At 42.6% G+C, this 20978-nt stretch overlaps 2 protein-coding genes and 1 pseudogene across 2 annotated transcripts; all 3 read right to left on the bottom strand.

The window, feature by feature from the left end:
* Positions 1 to 3514: 3514 nt before the first annotated feature.
* Positions 3515 to 4977, bottom strand: LOC120783224 (urocortin-3-like). Its single transcript, XM_040116045.1, has 2 exons — positions 4803 to 4977; positions 3515 to 4280 (listed from the first exon to the last, which is right to left on the bottom strand). Exon 2 carries the CDS (start codon positions 4266 to 4268, stop codon positions 3891 to 3893), a length of 378 nt encoding a protein of 125 aa, XP_039971979.1. The 5' UTR covers positions 4269 to 4280; positions 4803 to 4977; the 3' UTR covers positions 3515 to 3890.
* A 2769-nt stretch (positions 4978 to 7746) lies between these two features.
* On the bottom strand, positions 7747 to 13833 carry LOC120783421 (cytochrome b-c1 complex subunit 1, mitochondrial). The gene is made up of 13 exons (XM_040116422.1): positions 13545 to 13833; positions 12194 to 12334; positions 11947 to 12033; positions 11679 to 11808; positions 11327 to 11525; positions 10995 to 11074; positions 10770 to 10885; positions 10390 to 10533; positions 8978 to 9138; positions 8770 to 8855; positions 8594 to 8682; positions 8356 to 8431; positions 7747 to 8261 (listed from the first exon to the last, which is right to left on the bottom strand). The coding sequence occupies exons 1-13, from the start codon at positions 13605 to 13607 to the stop codon at positions 8197 to 8199; spliced, it is 1437 nt and encodes a 478-aa protein (XP_039972356.1). The 5' UTR covers positions 13608 to 13833; the 3' UTR covers positions 7747 to 8196.
* Positions 13834 to 14924: 1091 nt separating this feature from the next.
* Positions 14925 to 20721, bottom strand: LOC120807284 (annotated as a pseudogene).
* Between the last annotated feature and the right edge of the window lie 257 nt (positions 20722 to 20978).

Below are 20978 nucleotides of genomic sequence, written 5' to 3'. Positions count from 1 at the left end.
TTCTCTACAGACCAGTCAGATAAATCCGACGAGTCTACTTACAAAGATCAATGTGATGACGAGGATGAATCCAAGGATGACGAATCAACTGATGAGGATGAATCCAGTGATGATGAGGAGGAGTCACCTCTGGAGCTCCCATACTTCTGCTCTGTTGCCTTCCGCTTCAGAAAGGTACAGTTTTTAATCCGGCTCCTCAAGCCCCAGTGCTGTTTGAGATGATCTAAATCTTTTTCTCACTATTAGGAACACAGTCAATATAAATAACTGACAATGAGAGACTTTATTGCCATTTGCACAGGTAGCAAGTACATGCTCATTGAAATTCTTGTGCGGTTCTTCAGTCAGGTTAAAACAATCAACAACATAATATGAAACTTTTACCTGTTTTCTTTCAAAACTCCAGGTGTACGGCAGCCCGATGCCCCTGTCCTCTGTCACACTGTTCAGGCAGAGTCTGTTGTCCACAAATCTGAGACACAGGAAGGTGGAGGAGGAGCAGGAGGAAGAGGACGAGGTTGATGAAGGTTATCAGGAGGAGGACTCAGAAAACCTTCACGATGATGGGGTCGACATGACAGTCCCCACATCCAGTCACTTCACTAAACAGAGTCAAGCCAAGAGGAGGAGGAGGAGGAGGAGAAAGAGGGGGAAGAAGAGAAGGAGGTGTAAGGGGAGAAGGAGGAAAAGAAAGGGGAGGAGGAGGAGGAAGAAGAGAAATTGGAGGAGGAGGAGAGGAAGAAGGCAAAGAGGACAGCAAAAAAGATGGGGTGAAGGAACAGGAAGAAAAGGAGGATGCAACACTTTCCCTTCACCACCCACTTCCTCCTAATTAGACAGGAAAAGACCAACAGAGGACTTTTTTTATGCGCAGAAAAATGTGTCACTAGAAAACTGAGTTGGGGTTTTTGTAAGAGACTTTGTAGTGACACATGTTTCTGTCCATACTATTTCTGTTTTACCTGTTTTGTTTTCACTGCAAAAATAAACAAATAAATAAAAACTACAGTAGTAGTAGTTGATTGTTATGAAAATGGGAAAACTCCTGGAAAACTGTAACAGCTGCCAGATGAGGCAGGAAAATGAAGCACAAAACAATACAACAAAAAGTTTAAAAGTCACTACAGTTATTGGTAACTCCATCAAACTGTCCCTCAGTTGCAGCGGTCTGAACAGCTGCTACCCGCCCTATTAATGGACTGATTACTAGCTTTGTACTATTTATTCCCCACCTCTGGCTCCCTCTGAGCACCCAGGCATCTGAGGGAGGGGCGTTTGTGTGAACCGCCTCTCCTGAGGTTTCTTCTGCTCAGGACTTTTCCTGGGCAATGAACCGTTGATGTTGTGGGTAAAAAGTACTGATACTGTACATGAAATTTAAGCACCTAAGCTGTGCCATATTACCCGGATCTAACAGCTCCACTAATGCTATCACTTGCATACATACAGCCTTATCTTTTATATATGATATGTTTATGCAAACCCGTGACTCAGGCCGTGACTCAGGAATGGCTTCGACATCCTGGAAACTGATGGCGTTCAGCTCAGAGTATCATGTCCAGGGAACTGGAGGTCATTTTCGCGTCATTTCAAAAACTCCCTTGAATTCATGGCCGCCCCCCCCCCCAGTCATTCTTTTTACACTTCACGAAGAGCCTGCCAGTTCTCAGGTGCTACGTATGGATGATGCCAACATATATCACACCTAGAGAGAGAGAGGGACAGAGAGACTAGTGTTTAAAAAACCCTGTGGGGCCCAAGGGCATTTTCTCAATTTTGACACATCTTCTTAAATTCATATTTTAAAGGTACTTGCATATAACATGATACCCATGTGTTTTATATCAAAATTTCCAGAAGAATTTCAGCTCTCTCTGTAACGAGGCACCCATGTGTCCCGGAGCACTGTGTAAAGAGATAGCTTGGCCATAAAGCTGAAAAGTTGAAGTCTGATTTTTGAAATTCCTCAAATGTCTTGTGAAAACATACTTTTACTTATGTAGATGAATTGTTTTGGTGCTTGAATGGGTTTACCAAAGTCTTAGGTTCAGAAAAGAAGGGGAATATGTCGATAAAATAGTAAGTAAATGTATAATAAATGCCTAAGATGAAATTTTGTAATAACGTTTTTTGAGTAGAAGTGTTATCTGTCACTCTACTTTCATCAAGTGTTAGAGACTGAGATAAAATGGGACTGAATAATGGGTATGTGCAAATAGAAAAGGAGCATTACAACAGTCTCTTTTTTCCAACCAAGTACTTACTATATATATATATATATATATATATATATATATATATAAAAAACACACAATTTACATATTTTTATGTGTGGCTGCTGGAGAGATGCTGCATGTGGTTCACTGGGCCCTGGCAGTGAATCCTCTCTTTAAAAGAAATAAATAAAATTCTATGAAAGACAAAGTCTCATCTGCACAGAACAGTATGATAAAAAAAAACATATCCATTCATCTATACTATTTGTAAGTGAAGCTCTCTAACTCTATCTGTCTATCTGTCCATCCACTGCCACTGGACACATATTAGTTCTAAGTTTATTTCCTGGATTATCAGCAGCTGCTGTAGCAGAAACACCCTTGTCCAGGCTGATCTGTGAAGTCGACTTTCAACCTAAACTGAAAAGGCTAAGTAAAGATTGTGGCATCTCAGAGGAATGCACTCATTGGCTTGTATGATAACTGCTGAAAGAGAAAGACAGAAGCCTGAGAAAGCCTTTCAGGCTTTCTTAAATAGAATATTGTCACGTTATTCTCACGGCAGCTGGGGTAACGATCAAACACTAATGTCTGAATAACTGCTGGATCATTTTCTGGGATAGATTCCTGTGCAGTGCATTAGTGGTCTTGATGACTTATATGTATTGTCTTCTAATCACAATAATAGTGGTAACCTCTTTGTTCGGGAGCTTGAGTGTTGCCTATTTTATTCATTTTCTGTTACATTTTCACAGTGTTGACTCTGTTACTAAAGCTACAATAGCTTTAAGTGATACATGAATTATGTTAAGTTCATGACCAGCGTTAAACAGAACAAACTCAAATGTGAATCAGATGAGCAGTTTATTTCACTCTGTTGCTTCATATTTCACGCGTCAGCGCAGATGATTCATGCCACAGATATAAGTCTAATGCAGAGAAAATAATACATCAGACTTAAAATAGCTGCGACTTGTTTGCCAACTTTATCAAGTATTAGTGAGCAAAGGTCTATAGAAAGGGTCTGTTCTTCTTTCAGAAGTCAATATCCTGCCCAAGTCTTTGTCCTGTTATCTCATCTCAGGCACCGTTGTGGGTGACGCAGGCTCATTTGGCTCAGACCCATTCATTTGTGCTTTACGGGGTTGCTGATGCTTGTAATTATACCGAGCGTGTATGATATCGGCGCAGAGTGAAATGAATTAGACTTGAGAAAACAATTTGACCATCATATCAGATTTAATTGAACAACGTTTTCTTTCAATTCAATTACACATGCAAACACAAGAAACACATTTCATAACCTGATCACAGTTTCTGGCTCAGGTGAATAGTCTTTGAGACAAAAGACCAGCTTCATCTTACGTTGTTTGACATTGTTCACAGTGTCCTTTTTTCTGTGATCATGTTTTACGTCCGTCTTTCTAGTTATTAGTATTTCAAGAGTCAGTCCATGAAGTGTTTTGTGTGTATAATGAGGTAATATAATAAATCATTTCATACAAGTAGAAAAGTCAAGCAGACCTAAGCTCTAAAGGACTGATCCTGAACGCCAAGATTGTTTTCACCTGAACTAACATTGCTTCTAACCAGGTGCCAGTGCCACAATGTGTTAACTCAGCTGCAAGGTTGAGATTTTCTCCATCAAGCCCCCAGACTGCTCCCGAGGGCTTTTCATTTCCTCTTGCCTATCCGTGCCATTAGTTCTGCATTCGCTGCAGCCTTGGTCCTCATGTCCTGGTTCTTGGCCAGGTCTATGAGGACACTGAGGATGCTGGTGGGAACATCGAGGGACAGGGCGAAGCGAGACCCCTGCTGGGCTCTTTTGGGCACCTGGGAGGCTGGGTGTGGGGCTCGTGCCCGCCTGAGCACTGTGTGTTGCTCTGACCGGAGCAATGAGTTCAACGCACCGCTGCGGTTCAGGACGTCAAAGGCCAGCACATCCCTCTGGGTGTCTTCATTGAGTTGGGCAAGAGCAGGACGGCTCCTCTGACTCTGGACACACCAAGGCAGCAGCAGAGCCAGGCAGAAACACACACGCACACTTCTCATGGTCAGAGCTGTCTGCAGGGAGAGAAGAAGAACACACCAACCAGGGGCTCAAAATGACACGACTGTGACACTGTAAGGCTTCGCCCAGTGATGGCATGCATCGGGAATTTTCTTTTTCATCATAATCTGACTGGGGAAACCAATGGGAAAACGGTGATTGATTCCTGAGTTCATATCGAAAACACAAGAGTAAAATAATGTAAAAGTGGAATAATAGCATCCATCGCCAGTAATATCCAACCAAGATTCACATTTCAGTGGCCCCAACCAGTGCACAAATAGAGATAAATGAAGTATCCACTGTGCAGTAGCTGGGATATTGTAGACATAAAAGCATGTTTAAAAACAAAATTGTTTTTAGAAGTTTTAAATGCCCTGCAAAAACGATAAATTCACCAATTTTTTGACCACTTGTCCTATAAATCATCTATTATTTAATGCAACCTTCTGTCATGTCATGCAATATTTTCTGATTTATGTAAAGATAAACTTGGCTCTACTGAAGTGTCATAATCCCAGTCCATACTTACTCACCGCTGTGAAATGTTGGTAAGTCGACAAAAAGGCACTTCTCCCTCCTCTGGTCTAAAGCAGGGCTCGGGTAATGATCTCTTGTCTTTTACCCTCAGATGTCCTGTGGTACTCTATCTTCTGTCTCCCAGTTTCCTCTTCTTCTCGAGCAACTGGAGGAGCGACCTGTGTGGCACGGAGTCGGATGTTCAACTGGACTTTTTGCCTGCTCGTCCGCGACTTTGTCCTCACGCCCATCAGTCTTCGTCGTGACACTGTGCCTTCCTCTCCCTGTTTATCTTTTACATCTCTACATCCCATCGCCCTCCCCTCATTTAATCTCATTTCCTCCACCCTCATTGCCGTCGTGCTCTTTCTAAAAATAACATGATGGTAATCACAATAGTTTGCCTATAATGAGTTGGATAGTTGCCGTCAATCAAGTAATCCAAACAATATCGTCATTGAGACGACCAATTTTATGCTATTAAAGCTTGTCGTGATGAACTTTTTTGATTCTGCTGTGTGTGTGCGTGTGCGTGCGTGCGTGGCTTCTAATTCTGTGTTATTTTAACACTCCACTTAGGGTGAATGTGTACATTGATTTTCATAAACACACTGAATGGGAAAGAAGAGCAGATTTACTTCATAAATGCTTAAATCCCATACAGTTACCAGAATTACTGCTACCTAATATAACAATCAGGTTATGGTGCAGTTAGGAAAGTGAATGGCAGTTACAAAGATCTTTCCTTAACAAGACACAAAGACACAGACACAGATCGCAATTGACAACTACAGTCACTGGACTGTTTTTGTAAACACCAGACACCTGCTGGCCTTTCTTGTCTCAAATACAGCACAATGCCTCCGCCATCAAGAAGAAACAGTATCCTTGAATAAATAACAAGCTCACTGAGGGAAAAAAATCATCCTCGTCTTCAGCCCAGATGATCATCACAATGTCTCAAACTCTGTTCAACAGACAGAAGTCATGGTGTGGGCTAGTTTTATTGTATCATCGCCTTAATGAGACACTCCGAGGCACCGGGTGGGGGTGTGATACTGTAAGGCCAAATGAATCTCACGCACGCACTGTTTGCTTTACTTGGAGTTCTACTAAAGCAGCATATTTTACAAAAAAACCAAAAACAAAACATATTTTCATTAACTAGTCAGCCTACAGACAGAACTTGGGGACCTAAAACAAGCAGCTTACATCAAAAACTCCAAAAAAAGTTTAGGGAGAAGATTAAATTCTTCAGGGTGCACTTAGTCGGGAGCAACAGCCACTAAAATGTGCTGTCATCAATTGCAGCTCACAGCGGTTTTTAAAATGCAATTTGTTTTTCTCAGTAATTTAGCAGAATAAAAGCAACTGAAAATTGTTCCTTGGGTTTCAACTGTGAAACGATAGGCTTGATTGAAGATCGAATAATCAATGTGAGCACTTTTTACTGATGTCTGCTCCTCAGGCGGGAGGTTGTGTATGACAGCCGTCGCAGCCATGTGCACACCTCTCCTCGTGTGGAAACTTGAAAAGCTTGCAAGGTATGACATGTTGGACACAGATTCTGGACACTGTGCATTGTTGCCACCTAAAGGAACATATTGTATGAGTACACAAGTCCATCTATTTACAGAACACAGGAAAGGAGGGGAGGGGGCTGTTGGGAGGTTAGACAGAGGAGCGATCATACAGAAAGCCCACTGGAGAACGAGGAGGAGGAAGGAGCTGTCAGGCTCAGGAGGGAGACTCACCAAGACAAAGCCTACCTCGTTTCCTGAGTCACCTCCAGTCCAGCCCATCAAGGGATTTATCCTCATCCGCCTAATGATATGAGTATTACAAGTGCAGCCTGATTACTGCAGTTGGGCCCTCTGGGGCCCTCAGGATCACAAACTGTCTCAGTTACCCTCAGATAAATTAAACACGGGTCACACAAATGTCCTCCAGCAGCAAACAGAGATGTCCTGGGTTGTACCAGTTGGATTACTGTCACAGTGACAGCACTACGCAGGACTACACATGAATGTGAGATGATGTCATCTCTATGATTCAAGATACAACATATAAATCCGAGCAGGTCCTGGTTAATCTCTCAAGTAGCCTACTGACGTATGTTCTATATAGAATAAGCTTAGAGCGTCTCATCACCGGTACTTTGATCAGTGACGTCAACCCAACCATGTTGTCCATTTAAATTCTGATTATTGTTTAATTCTAAAGAAAAACATGATTCTAAACAAAGGAAATAATCGTCATGGCAATCGGTAGCACTAAGTACAGCGACTACAAAAGGTCAACGGTAAAGCCTATGAAGATAATGCTGCAGCGGTGTAGAACAAATATGCAACCCACGATTTGCACCTTAAACCACAGATCACCAATTAAGCCCAAATATATTCAAAAGGCTGAACGCAGGGAAAATGCAAAGAAAAATAAGATGTCGGGATAACAGCTGGGCTCATCAGTGTTACCCAGTGCTCGTTTTCCAGAGACAATTAGACAGAGTGACACTCAAATTCTTTGATGCGTCGATTTCAGTCCTGGAAAAAAAACAGTAAAATTAAATGTGGAGGTGTAGTGTTTAACATTCTAGAGCCTATAAAAGACATTCATTTCATTTCATTACGTAGTGTGACTGATTATGTATCCAAGTATCGAAAAAGATCAAGGAGTGTCATTATGCTTACGTACTGTATTTTGTTTTTTTAGTTGCGGTGTTGTGTATGTGTTAGAATGTGTTTGTTAAATGTCAAACTGAATACTAACAGTTTCCCCAAATTCAACAAGACCAAATAAATCCAACACTGCAGCTGACGATGACACTTAAGCAGTCTGCTAAATATAATAAAGTGAACGAAGTATCGATAAATTTCATATAAAATGTGTTGTGTACTTGATACTTTGAAAAGCAATACACCACGTACCACGGTGCATATGAATGAGACAAAACACACTAGATCAATATTTTACAGTATTTTATTTTTGTTGAAATGAAAGCTTCTGTTATGTACAATAGAAGACGGAAATAATTGTTACAGAAATTATAAATATACTCCTACTCCAAACTGGCTGTATTCAGTACCGGTCCAGTAGCTGACATTTTATATTTTCAAAGCCGCCCTCTCTCCCCTCCCCTCTGCAAGTCAGTACCAGTTGATGAATACCTGTACAGTAAAATCAAGAGGTAACCAATGCGTACAATGTGCAGGCTGGCTGCCTCATGGCTAACTAAGAGTGATTAGTGGGCGGGTTAAGAGAGGGAGGCGGGGAGAAGAAAGAGGATGGATCAATGTCTGTGATGTAAGCCAACATGTGGACAATCCTTCACTCACGTAGTGATGACATGAGGAAAGCATGGTAAAGTTGAGGAGGAAACGTGGGACACATAGAAGAATACAACAACGTATCTTAAAATCTGAGCCAGTACATGGCACTGCGCATTCTGTTGTAGTCGGGTAGCTGCTCAACGGGGCCTGGAAGAGAGACAGGAAGGACAGATTAGAGAAAGTCGTGACAGTATGACCTCTGACTTCGCTGTGAAAGGACTAAAACCAAAGCAGAACTCACCGACAGCTGCCACAGCAGGACACTTATCGTAGATATATTTGGAGCAGACGTCACGAACCATTCTGGGGGTGACGGCCTAAAAGGAGAGATGGGGAGGAAGTCAGAACTCTTATCCTGGAGACAGACTAGACTTACCAGTTTTAGCTGATTAGGAAAGGCACTGCATCCCATAATCATTCTTTTTCTCCCAACTGTACAACAGTCAAGGGCAGAACTCTGCTTCAGAGTTTTGACTCACATCAATCCGAGCGTCCCACTCGGCCAGAGGAATACGCCGGCTGTAGTTCAGGATGTGTCTGCCGATGTCATCACAAATTGGTGTTGTACCTAACCCGACAAACGAGTATATTGATTTGTGATTCCAGTAAGTTTGCATGTGTGTTTGTTTCAATGCAAGACTAACGAATTACGTACCATTGAGCTGTCCAACCAGGCTGGCCTTCAGAGCATTCTTGCCTCTGGCTACATCACTCTCCGTCACGGTGGTACACAGGTTCATCCTGCGGGGAGCAGAAAATGGAGGAAATAAGACTTAATATGTGAATTGTCCTATAACTAAAAGTTTTATAACATAATATAGTTTTGGTGTTCTGTGTGTGTGTGTCCTGGAGTCATTACTGACCAGGCATTCTGGGACCAGTGCATCATGTCGTCGATGTAATGTTTATCAGCCACAAAGTAAATGCCCAGCAGGCCGGTGTCGCTGTAGGAGGAGTGGAAGGCCTGGAAGCTGTGACAAAGGTTCTCCTCCACTGCCAGGCGAGCCAGACGACTACTCAGATGCTGCATGTGAGAGGAAGTCATAGATGCTGATATTCTACTGTTCTCAAAGTTCCTCTCCTGGCATTGTTTCAACTGCAAATCAGTTTTTCCCATCAAAAAAAAATCCCTTCATGGCCATAAAATGGCTTGGATGTAACCCTACACTTATGCCTTATTTAGTATTTGTGGATCCATGAATATAAAGTTAACACTGCCTCCATTTCCACCCATCCGTCAGCCTCTGACCTGGAGCTGCAACTCTGCTAATCAAACACACTAACCTCTGCTTGTTTTCTTTTGTACTAGCTACTGAACGCTACCCAATGACAAGTGGTAATATAGGAGTGATTCGGGCATTCACCTTCGAACCGGTAACTGACTCCGAAGAGGAAAAGCAAATTGTACGGGGTCATCTACAAGTCCATGTATCAGAAGGGTAATGTATTTTATGTATCGCATGTAAACAAAAACACCCTATCGACATGTTAACAATGTTAAAAAATTGATTTTCATTGCAGGGGGTCTTTAAAGATCTCCTTCATAAGCAAAGCGGGGTTATATCACACAAGTCAGGTAGTAGGTCAAAAATATTGGTAGTGTTTGGCTGACCTACTTTGAACATCAGATAGTTGGGACTGACAGTACAGTGACAGTGTCAATCATGAAAAATATGACAAAACTGACTTTGAAAAACATTCAAAATCTTCCCTGTCTTGGCAATATCCTCATATCTGGATTTAAACCTAAAATAAATTACATAAATTACATTCCACACAATGTCATCTTAAAACTGCAGCAAATGTGGTGGAATGTTAAGAGTAATGCAAGTGCCAAGAAAAATGGACCAATTACAGTGTTCTATCATACTTCACCGAGAAAATGGAATGGAAAAGTGATATATTTAAACATGTGTGTAAGATCTGAGTAAATCAACAAACTGTACAACATTTAGAGCTACTATTCTACCCAAAGAATTATGCTCCATGAGTAAACAGATTTTTCAGAAGCTGCTACGTATTTCAGGTCTTGTTCCTCCTGAAAGGTCCAGAGGCAGGAGTGAGACCCCTGACCCAGGTTTTCAGAGAGGACCATGATCTACCCCTCCATAATGGCCACTCAAGACATTAACAACCTCGAGTGGGCAAAGCTTAAAGGGGACAGTGCTGTACCAAAAAGATGAATTTACTTCAGGAGGTATTTCTGTTCATCACTGTTGTCTTTTCAAAGCTGCATAAACTAACACATGCCTGTACAAAAACACATTACACCAACCTTTCCACCGCCGTAGGTGAGGTCATAGCTGCCAATGATGGAGTTGGCCACCATGAGAGGCACGATGTCTGGGCTGGCAGCACTGGCCCCCTCGACAGCGATGGCAACGTGTGCCAGAGGCAAACCATCGTCACGCATACGAATCTGTGGTGGGGGAGGAAAAGAACAGATCAACAAGACAAATCACCATGACAGTAAATGGAATAGCAGCTATCCAAGCTCCATTTCCAGTGACAGGCCAGAATAACAACAAATGCATGTAAAGCATCACTCTGAAATGGTATTTCCCAAGTTGAAAACAGTCCGTAGGCGCTACATTACTCTGTAAAAGGTGCAAGGGCACATTTGGTGAATTTGCAAAAAAATTAAACACATCTCACCTCACTGCCTGTAAATCGGCAGGGTGACAACAAAGGGACGGCATCTCCCTCGTACTCAAAAGACACTCCGCTGAAATGAGACTTGGCCAAAGTGACCAGCTCATCATGGTTCACACCTGTAGAGGAAGCACATCAGATGAATGCCAAGTCATTCCAGGGAAAGTATAAATTCACAGCCTATCAGAATACCTCCTCATAACGTCGGTTAGGAGGAAGGGGGCCTACCTCCAGCAGCAGCCAGCACCATGCGAGGGGCCTTGTAATGGCTGTTGATGTAATCCACTAGGTCCTGGCGGGTCAGTGTCCTGGAAAAATTGAATATGAGCATCGCCATTAATTTACACAAGGGTGTTGAATTAAATATTACATGGAATAAATATGTGATAAGAAATGCAAAAGACTGTTTTGGTTGTTACTGTGCTACTTCTGAAACCATAATTGGCATCATTACAACAATGCACAGTTCTAACAGCAATGTCCTTTTGATGAAAACCATTCCGAACTGTTCTGAGATGGTGACTAATGTTAAAATGTACTGTATGTGTGCGAGTAAGCACCTAGCATTGTCAGAGGGTCCCAGCACGCTGTGTCCTAGAGGAGTGCCCTGGAAGGCTGTGGCATGCAGCATATCAAGGCAGACTTCCTGCAGGTTGCCCTCAACTTCCTCTAGCTCGCGCAGCACCACACCTCTCTGCTGCTCGATTTCTGCCTCATTCAGCGAGCAGCTCTGGACCACCTCTGACAGCAACTCCACGGCTGGGAAACACGGAGGAAAAGTTATCCTTCTTAATTCCTCCATCTTCCAGACAAGAATGTGTTTCATTTTACAAGGAAACCTTTGATATCAGGTTACTGTCAAAGGTGGAGAATAATCCATTTATTTCATGGCTTGTAAACAGGTCATGTCACCTTTGGGCAAGTCTTTGGCCAGGGTCTTCATGTAGTACGCAGTGTGCTCCCGAGAGGTGTAGGCACTCAGGTGAGCCCCCATTGACTCCACTTGCTGCTCTAGGGCTGTCTGAGGGTGGTTCTTTGTTCCCTGGGGATGTGTGTGGGGGGAGTGAGAAAGGTCAATAGAAGGAACTGTGTAATGGCAATGTGTGATGAACATGTAGCTGTATCTTCAACAATACAAAGTTCACTAAGGTTCTCAAGGTTATAGTCTTCTAATATGTACCTTGAAGGCCATGTGCTCCAGGAAGAAGCCTGCTCCATTGTTCTTCTCACTCTCATAGCGACTGCCAGCACTGATCCACAGTCCAACCTGTGACAAAGAAGAGATACGTGGAGAAAGGGGAACATCTTCATCTACAAAACCCATTGATCATGTACCATTCAATGAAAGTGAAATGGTGAATCGATAAAGTACTCTAACAAGCCCTTAAATGATTGTAAATAGACCCGCCCTACTGCCATGTTCTTACAGTGCATGTGGCATGTCCAGTCTCCTCAGATGCGACCCTCAAACCATTGTCCAGGGTAGTGAGGTGGGTTTCAGGGGCTCCCACCAGGCTCTGAGCATAGCTGACTGAGGCCTGCCCACGCCTCAGAGACAGCAGGATGGGCTACGAGGGTCAAGATGGAAACAGGCAACAAGAGTCATTTAAAAATCCTGTACATTTAAAATTCCTGTTAAATAACATGACTTTCTGTTCACATTAAACTCCTGTGAGAACCAATTACATATTTTCTTGTACTACAAAAAGATATGACGGCTTAGAAAAAGTTAGTGAGAAAATGTTTGCAGCTCACTAACAACCTGCTTTGTGCAAGTTTTATATCATGAACCGTATCTTGCTTATGCTTGGGGTCCACTGTTGAGTCAGACTGTATAACGTGTTAAACCCGCTCTTGTTGATCCATTCACCTCCAAAGTAAAAGTAGCGATGTTTGGCACAGGATAGCATCTAAACTTAAGGCTATCATCTGACATTGACACCACCCCCACCTTCTGCATATCTACCAAATGAAATGACTAGAGACAGACAAGACTTGAGGACAATATCAATTGATATGCAAAAAACATGTAACACTGTATTATGACCATCTCTCTGCACTATAAGATAATGAGATGTCATTATGGAGCCATTTCATTTTCAGATGATATTTTCAAGTTTGAAATATTTATGAGATCAATATAAGATGATATCGACTGCTTATTTCAAATTTCAGCAACAAGCCGTTGTGCGATGATTCCGGATTATTACAAAATCCGGAAACACTGTTGAAGGAAATGTAAAAAGCAGATGTTGCTCAGGCCTGTGTAAAATATCACCTAATATCAGTGTCACTGTGCAGCTTATTATTCCACATGCTAGAAAGGTGCTTATTCAACAATCAAACACTTTGACGATCCACAAAAGTAAAGACTGTCATTGTCAGGATCTGTCTTTCCAAAGTCACCGTGATAAAGCTGTTAGCCAGGAAGCTTAGCCGCTGAGTGGGGGGCGAGCGAGGACAAGTCACAAACGTTACAGCTGCTGTCCTTCTGAATGGACAAATACGACTGGAGAGACGAAAAGCTGATCTAAATAACACACACAAAAAAGTGGACGTTACACATGAAGTGGTTGAGGCATCAGCTTCTGCCTCATTTGCCAGTTGACCTTGTGTTCACTGCTAGCTAACTAGTGCTAACCGGGTGTTCTAGCCCTTTTCCGTTTCTGTACTGCGGACAGCTCAGCTAGCCAGTAATCAAGCGCTGTGCCAAAACAAGAACAGTATATTTCACATTTCAAAAAGGCTTTTCTGCTAGGCCTTTAATTCAGTACTTACACTGCGGGTTTTGGCGAGGGCACGACCCACGGTGCTCCCGATTCGGCACAAAGACGCCGCCATTTCTGAGCACGGTTTCAGAAGGCAGAGGAAGTCTCTTCTTCGCCGTCCTGTGAAAATCGTTATTACCTCCTCAGTTGTGTATTATCGCCACCAGCCGTTCACTACTCGTTGTTGAGGGCGAGGTCTGTGGATGCGAGCCTATATTTTCTCTCTGCTCTACTTATTGTTGAGGGTTCAGCTGTCATGTTAGTAATGATTCAGATTTGGTTTTTGCATTACGCACGAACCTTTGTCGTCCTGCGTTGTCAGGTTTGAAAGACTCCCTTCCGGTCAACTTAAACTCCTCTCAACCCCAACATGAGCTATGAACCATTGCAAAACAATTAACCCAATTCAAGACTTATTAGTCTTCCCGTGAAATCCAATCGCTTCTTGTGTTTTTTCTTCCTTTTTGATGGGTTATGGTGGTCGCCAATGTTTTCCAACTTCGTCGTTCCGTGATGCACTGTCATCTTCTGCACCCTCATCTACTTCTCTGTTCGTCCTGCCGTAGGATAGAAAACAAACAAACAAACAGAATCCCTTCCCTTGAGTGACAGGATACTTCGTTTGAACGCAGTCATGTTCTCAGTGCAAATTCTTTTATTCATTGCCATATAAACTTCATTGCCTCATCATCTGTACCTGTGCACATAAACATGTTGGGGTTTCCTCGTGTGTCCAGTGTTTAAGCCACAATGCCTGGTCTTAAAGTTATTTAGTGTAGACACTGTATTGATTTTGACACATATCTCATTTCTTGCTACGTTTGCCTGCCTCTGTTCTGCATTTCGGCTGAGATGAACTGCCCTCTTATTTCTTGACGTTACTACTTTGGTGATTTACCCAGTAGTATAAACAAATTTAGTGTATAAATACTGACAGCTCCTTGAGAAAAGATCTTAGTTTGTGATTGCAGATTGCAATTTATTTATTTAATTTTTTTTTGCAATTTTTATTTTTATTTTTTTCATTTAGCTCAAATTGTCAGATTATGAGTTCAGCATCATTGCTCCCTTCAGGAATTACTGTAAAAAAGGGTTGGTCGAACCTGGCAAGGACTCAGCCTTGACAGTGGTACACGCTTAACCAGGGCGCCCAACGGCAACATTCCTGAAACGGTTGTCCCCCTTAATCTGGATAAACCACACACTTCGCTGAACAAACAATGGAACTACTTTCTATGAAACTTTTTTCGGCGCTCACGGTGCTGGTGGCTGCTTGGCTGGACTGTTTTGAAACGGTAATCTCCACAGGCAAAGAAGGACCTTGGAACTTCCCTGTGGCACAAGTTTGGATCTGGTACGAGCAGACTTTGGATATCTCTCATCTTCTCTTCTACAAAAATACAGAGTGAGACTGGGCACTAATGGGCAGATGGATGGACTTGTTTACAGTCATTGGCAAGTGAAGTGTGAGCATTTCAATAGGGACGGGCACGGGTGTCTCAGGAGGGACAGGAGGAAGTGGCAGAACCCCATTGCTGGTGTTTTTGAGCTGAGCTTCTGCACTCTTCAACAGCATCTTAGACAGAGGCTTTACTTTTTCTGCTGCGGGCTCCTTCTCCTTGACAACGCCACAATGTTTTGGCGGTGATTTGCTGGAGGACTTCAGTGGGGGAAGCTGGCAGGGGCTTTTGAACTCAAAGCCCTCAACACGTAGGTTGACTCCTACATACTGTGGCACCTCTACTGCTGCCTAGAGACCAGAGGTGACATGTAAAGCACTGTGTGTCACCCGCATGACTTGAGCCACTTAAATGTACACTACAACCTGAAGAGGAGGGAAAACTCTTCCTTACCTGCCTATATATTAGCTGAAGGTCCCCCGTGTTTGCGGTGCGGTCAGCTCCCCAGTCCAGGACGACTCGTAACGTGTCCTCCTGAACAGCAGTACAGTCGGGCTGTCACAGGGGTAGAGGGAGCCATGGTGGGACCAACATTAATCTCTATCAGCCATTACCGCAGGTCACATCCTGTGTAATACAAATGAAAATATCTAACTGATGACAGTTTTTCTCTTGTTTTCCTTGTAAAGGTACATAGAAAATATTAAAACGTAATTTGAATTAGAGTTGAATTCTGTGTTTTTTGTATTACCACATATAATTTTGGAGTTTTAAAATGTGAAATAATGTGTGTTGAAACATGCAGTATAAGATACTCTAAAATATGGCGTGCCATTGACAGTGAGCTCATTCTACCTAACATGAAGTCAGCGCCATAGATTTCAAAGGTGTTTTTGCATGACTCCATCAGATCCTGTGTTGTCTGTAATGCATGTATTATAACCTTCTTCATTCCCGGGACTACCACAGTCCGCCACTGAGCTTCCTGGCCCTGGCTTGACAGAAAGGTCCTGAACTGGTCATCTGACCACATGTTGTCCGCTGGGATGCCTCGATGTGATGCGAGGGCCTCAGGTGCTTCTGGATGGAATTATTGCACAGGTGGACAGAGTTGAGAGGAAAGCGTGAAGACAAGTCAAGATGGAAAAATAAATGAGAGGACATGGGTGACAGTTGCTTGACAGCAGGTAATAAGTAATTAGACATGATATGGTGACAAGCGTGGATGCACAGAAATCAGATTATGATTTTCAAACCAAATATAGATGTCGTTAAACTGTTATAATTTCTAAAATATCAAGTAAGTAGGGAAATTGATTTTATGGGCTATCAAAAGGTTTTATTCAATATTTGATTAAAGTGGCATATGTCTCATTTTCGTTTATACTTTGTGACAACTCTTGGCTTCTTCTACTTCTTCTTCTAATCTACAGGGTAGATTCACAGCCTTTTGTCTATCTTAATAGAATACTCATGTGCCCATACAGTATGTACACTGAAAAGAGTTGTTGGTCTCAGTAATCAAGCCTCCTGCCCATACTGGCCGTAATGAGATTCCTTCCTATTACAAATCCAGAGTAAGAAGGGATAATCCTTGTTCTGTTTAAATATGCATTTCAAAGTTCAGTGAAAAGAAAATACTGTAACTTCGGCAGACACTTGATTTGTCTAATTCAGACTGCAGAGACCTCATGCTGTACTAGCTTTTGCTGAACTTTTAAATGGGTTTTTGCATGGAACGAGGGCTGCTGATTTTGTCCCTCATCTTGCAGTGGAATCACAGTAGGAAGGGATCTCTTGACAACCACAGTGGACACGAGGAATAATTACAGCCACCAAAAACTCTTTCAATGTACCGACTTGAGTAAATGTGAATGTGTATAAGAAGATAGCCCCAAATCTGTTGATTCCCAAAATCATGGTTGCATTTCTCTGCTGAATTTGTATTGCTCTACCACAGGAAATTAAGAAGCAATGGACAGTTTTCTACAGTACCACATTTGTGAAGCCCATCTGGATGTTTGCTTATGATTTTCATCTAACCGCAATGCCCCAATTGTAGCCTAGTTAGAGCAACATAATTCTTCCTCACAGGACTCGTATAACCTTTAAGTTTTAACTGTCCCTTTCTCAGGTAAATAGCCTACACCTCTTCTCTTCCTTCCACTCTTTCTGCCACTCTGTATCTAATTTTTCCTAAAAATACGAAAGCACTTGGGTGTTTTTTTTCATCCGAGCATCAGATCAACCATTCAGCGTTCCTGTAAATGTGTGGGGAAATGTTTCAGAGGCAGCTTGCAGTTTGGGATTTGATTTGAAGTTTGCTGTGGCAGATGTCAAAAACATCAAATAAACACAAATTTAAATATACCCCGAGGAGATACCCAACGGCTGTTTTCAGGCCATGCGGTGCATGGACGTAAAATTAGATCTCCCGCCAAAAATGACACGTATAATCATAACCTATCTTGCTCTTTTTCGTGTCTCACTTCTCCTTTTTGTATTTGAATGTTCGTTTGGTTTCACATCTGCTTCTGTTTTTTTTTCAACTTTTTTCCCATCCCTTTATCAGTGTGACTGTCTTACCTGTCCACTGTATCTAGTGAGTAAGGCTGCGTAGAAAAGCGCACATAGAACTTTTTATAGAACCACACAGTCAAAGGGTTCCAGTCAGTGACCAGGAACCACTGGCGCACATCAAACTTGGTGCCATGAACCAGCAAGGGGCGCTCCATGTACTTCTGCACCACCCACTTACTTTCCTTGATTAGGGTTGGATCACCGTTCACCAGCCTGAGGATCTCGTCCAGACGCTTGGTGCATGTGATACCCAGAAGGGAGGCGAAACCGGTCAGCCAGGACTTTGTCAGATACTATGTGAACTGTCTTGCGGTGTTTGACTTCTCACCTCTGCCCCTGGACTTTGCTCCGGGTTTGATGATCCAGATGTTGTGTATGCCATCTATGTCCATCTGTGGCCTGACCTCCCCCAGCCTCTGTAGCATGGCTTTGCAGCACTTGACAAAATGATCACTGTTCTCTATCTCTGCTCCACCAATGAGCGAGGAAGCAGAGAGAGCGGTACTGTAGTGAGGTACTCAAGAGGACTTCGGTTCGGCAGTTTTCTTTATCTCTGTCACACACGTACACGGTACACACTGAACAACAAGGTAAAAACTGTCAATAAACTTCGCCCACTCCTCCTTTGTGAGTGTTTGTGGTGTCTCCAGGCTTATGTCTATGTCGTTGTGCTCCAGACCCTCTAGGAACTCCTGACATACTTTGAGTGCGCTGTCAATCAATTGTGAGAAGACCATGGGTTTAGATTGCCATTTGCTACGTCTCCTTTGATCTGAAGGAGGAGATACAAAATCATGTCCCTCTTTATTTAGCTAACTTGAGAAGGTGGGCAGTCCTTTGGAAAATGGTCATACCCTGAAGAGCCCAAACGTTGTGGCTCATTCCCCCTCCCAGAACAAACTGCTCCCTCTCCGCAATGTACTTCCAAAGACTTGTGCAGGCAGTTCTCCTGTAGTCTTCTACCGGACATAGACAGCAGAGCTAAATAGTGCCAGATTTAAAGACAAAATTGCTTAAGTGAAAGGATCTGACCAATGAAAGCATGCTTCTCATCCTGTGGCCTGTGGCAGCGAGGGAAGAAGGTGTCTGAGTCAGCTGAATCAAACCAGTGCAAGTTCCTCAGGTTCACACACAACTCCACCTGTCAGAGAAACAAGAAGTAAGTAATGATGGTGGGTGTGACACTGAATAGTCCTTTTTTGCTGTAAGAAATGATGATAGCACGTAAATGTACCTTGGTGGTGAAGCTGCCTGCTTTTGCAAAATGATTGGTAATCTGTTCTTTTTGTAAACTGTAGACATTGATGGCGACTCTACGGTTTGTCCAATTAAAATGAACCATTTCATTTCGCACTAGGCGAGACCATGGAATTGATTTCCAGCATGGTAATCAAGGTTAGCACTGCGTCACATAAGCCTCATGTGAGCCTACAACCTCAGAGGTTATTTTTACCATGAGATCATATAGTTCATCCTGATCCTGCTCTTTTTCAACATCGTCTGAGTTGTCTGTGAAGAAGGAGCAATGTTAATCAGTGGAGAGATATATACATATTCAACATAACATATTCAGAGGAAAGCAGAAATACGATTTCTGAAAAAGTCAAACTTTCATCTAGCCCACCGTCATCGTCGTCGCTGTTACCAGCATCATTAGAGCTGGTTCTGCTGTCACCACTGTTACTTCGATTTACATGTTGTTTGGAGCGGTGCATATGCTGCTCAACCCAGCCTCTGGCCCTGAGTGCCTCCCTGATGACAGGGTAAGGGCCCTGGACAGAGAATACCCTATGCATCTGACAGGAATAAAAGCAGACGCCTAAACAATGGATGACTTGGTGTTTGTGTTTTTCTAGTTAGGGTAATTCACCTTGATAGCTTTTTCTACAAGGGCCTTGGCTGTTCTCAGTCTCTCTGGGTTAAGAATAGGTAGGCTGAGAAAACTGTGGTGACCTTTGCCCTCAGGAGGTGTAGCTGACACACACAAACAGGAAATGAAAATATACAGTCTGTTGTGTAAATTTTCATTTTAGTTGTCTTTATAAAGCCCATTAATGATGATATTGTTCATGTCGTTCATGGAGCACTATATCAGTTGAATAAGAAATTCACCATTCACCATGTTGGTTTTCGACTTGCAGGGAATACCTACTTGTTTGCTGGCTAATTAATGGCATAGCCTTCTTCAGTGACACTTAGCCGTCCAGTGCATGATGGAGGAGAGGCAGGAGAACATTCACAAACACCTGGATAAAGTGTCTTCAAACATGGCATTTGCAGTTGAAATATATCTACTGCAAATAAATGTCTACAAATTGGCTGATTAATAAATAAATGGCTAAATGCATAAAACATAAACCAAATATAAGTATACATGACAGGCAGCCAGTGGTAATCACAAAGCCGAAGACAATGTAACTAAATATTAAGACTTGACATCTTCAGCTTGGAGCCAAAAAGAGCAAAGTCTTGAAACTTTAACACATGGTGCCTGAGTTTAAACATTTGGCCAGCTGTCCTGAGTGGGACCTCATGATTAATTCGTCATTTGTGATCTATAAGCCAACTCTATGAATGCAAAGGCCAAGTCATACATTAGTGACCTTTTATGTTTCAGTTTATAAATGGGCCCCTCAACAGCAGGTTACAACAAAGGCTTAACGTGTAATTGTTTCCCATATTCACTTGTTTATTTCAGTTACTTCGGTTTCGACATCCGGCACAAAATTTCAAGTACAATATACATGCAATCTCGAACAGTAACTGAAAAGAGCAGAGAAGGGGTACCAGAGTAAGAAAAAGCTCAAGCCGTAATTTTTTGATGATATTTAGTCATAAAAAAAACGGGTTTGGAAAAGAGGTGATAAATAAGCATTTTATGGGTTTTTCATCTGGCTAGAATCGAAAATATAGACCATTGTTACTGATACAAGAATTGTCAATCAATTTGGAGGTTGTAGATGGTTCCAGTCCTGGGCTATGAATCATGGTGAAGGGGCCACTCTTTGATTAACATTTGAAGAAAATACATCCTAGTGATTTTCAGCTTTATTTGTCTGGTTCCTTGGCATGTTCAGTCAGGAACGGTGTCTTCTTTGTTGCTTTCCGTCTCTCACCACTTGCTGGGCATGTTGTGCAGCGTCCATCAGTAGCCCGGTGTCCCTCCTGGCCTAGTTGGACAGACTGTCTGGACCCGGTGGCCGCCATTTTGACTTCAGCTCTCATTCTTGAGGGGAACCTTTTCTTTTGCTCTGCTTCATGGTTTGGTCAAACACAAACTGCAGACTCCCGACCTGTTTGTTATTGCCACGGCAACCTCTGGATCGCACCCAGTGCTAACACCAGAGACAGTTCGGAAAGTTACAAAGCATCTTTGCTAACATCATGACAGTGAGAGTGTTTTCAAGGTTTCTGTAAACACCGTGGTTATAGTAGCTGAAATTTTATACATGACCAAGGCGTTG

This window comes from Xiphias gladius, chromosome 21 (assembly GCF_016859285.1).
Source record: "Xiphias gladius isolate SHS-SW01 ecotype Sanya breed wild chromosome 21, ASM1685928v1, whole genome shotgun sequence".
Lineage (NCBI taxonomy): Eukaryota > Metazoa > Chordata > Actinopteri > Istiophoriformes > Xiphiidae > Xiphias > Xiphias gladius.
Note: the sequence above shows the minus strand (reverse complement) of the source record. Positions and strands in the feature narration are given on the sequence as shown.

Coding starts and splice junctions, on each gene's coding strand:
- LOC120783421 (XM_040116422.1), bottom strand. CDS start 13,607: ATGGCGGCGTCTTTGTGCCGAATCGGGAGCACCGTGGGTCGTGCCCTC. Junction 12,335..13,544: donor CCCTCGCCAAAACCCGCAGT/GTAAGTACTGAA, acceptor TGACCCTCGTAG/CCCATCCTGCTGTCTCTGAG. Junction 8,262..8,355: donor TCCTGCTGTGGCAGCTGTCG/GTGAGTTCTGCT, acceptor TCTCTCTTCCAG/GCCCCGTTGAGCAGCTACCC.
- LOC120783224 (XM_040116045.1), bottom strand. CDS start 4,268: ATGAGAAGTGTGCGTGTGTGTTTCTGCCTGGCTCTGCTGCTGCCTTGG.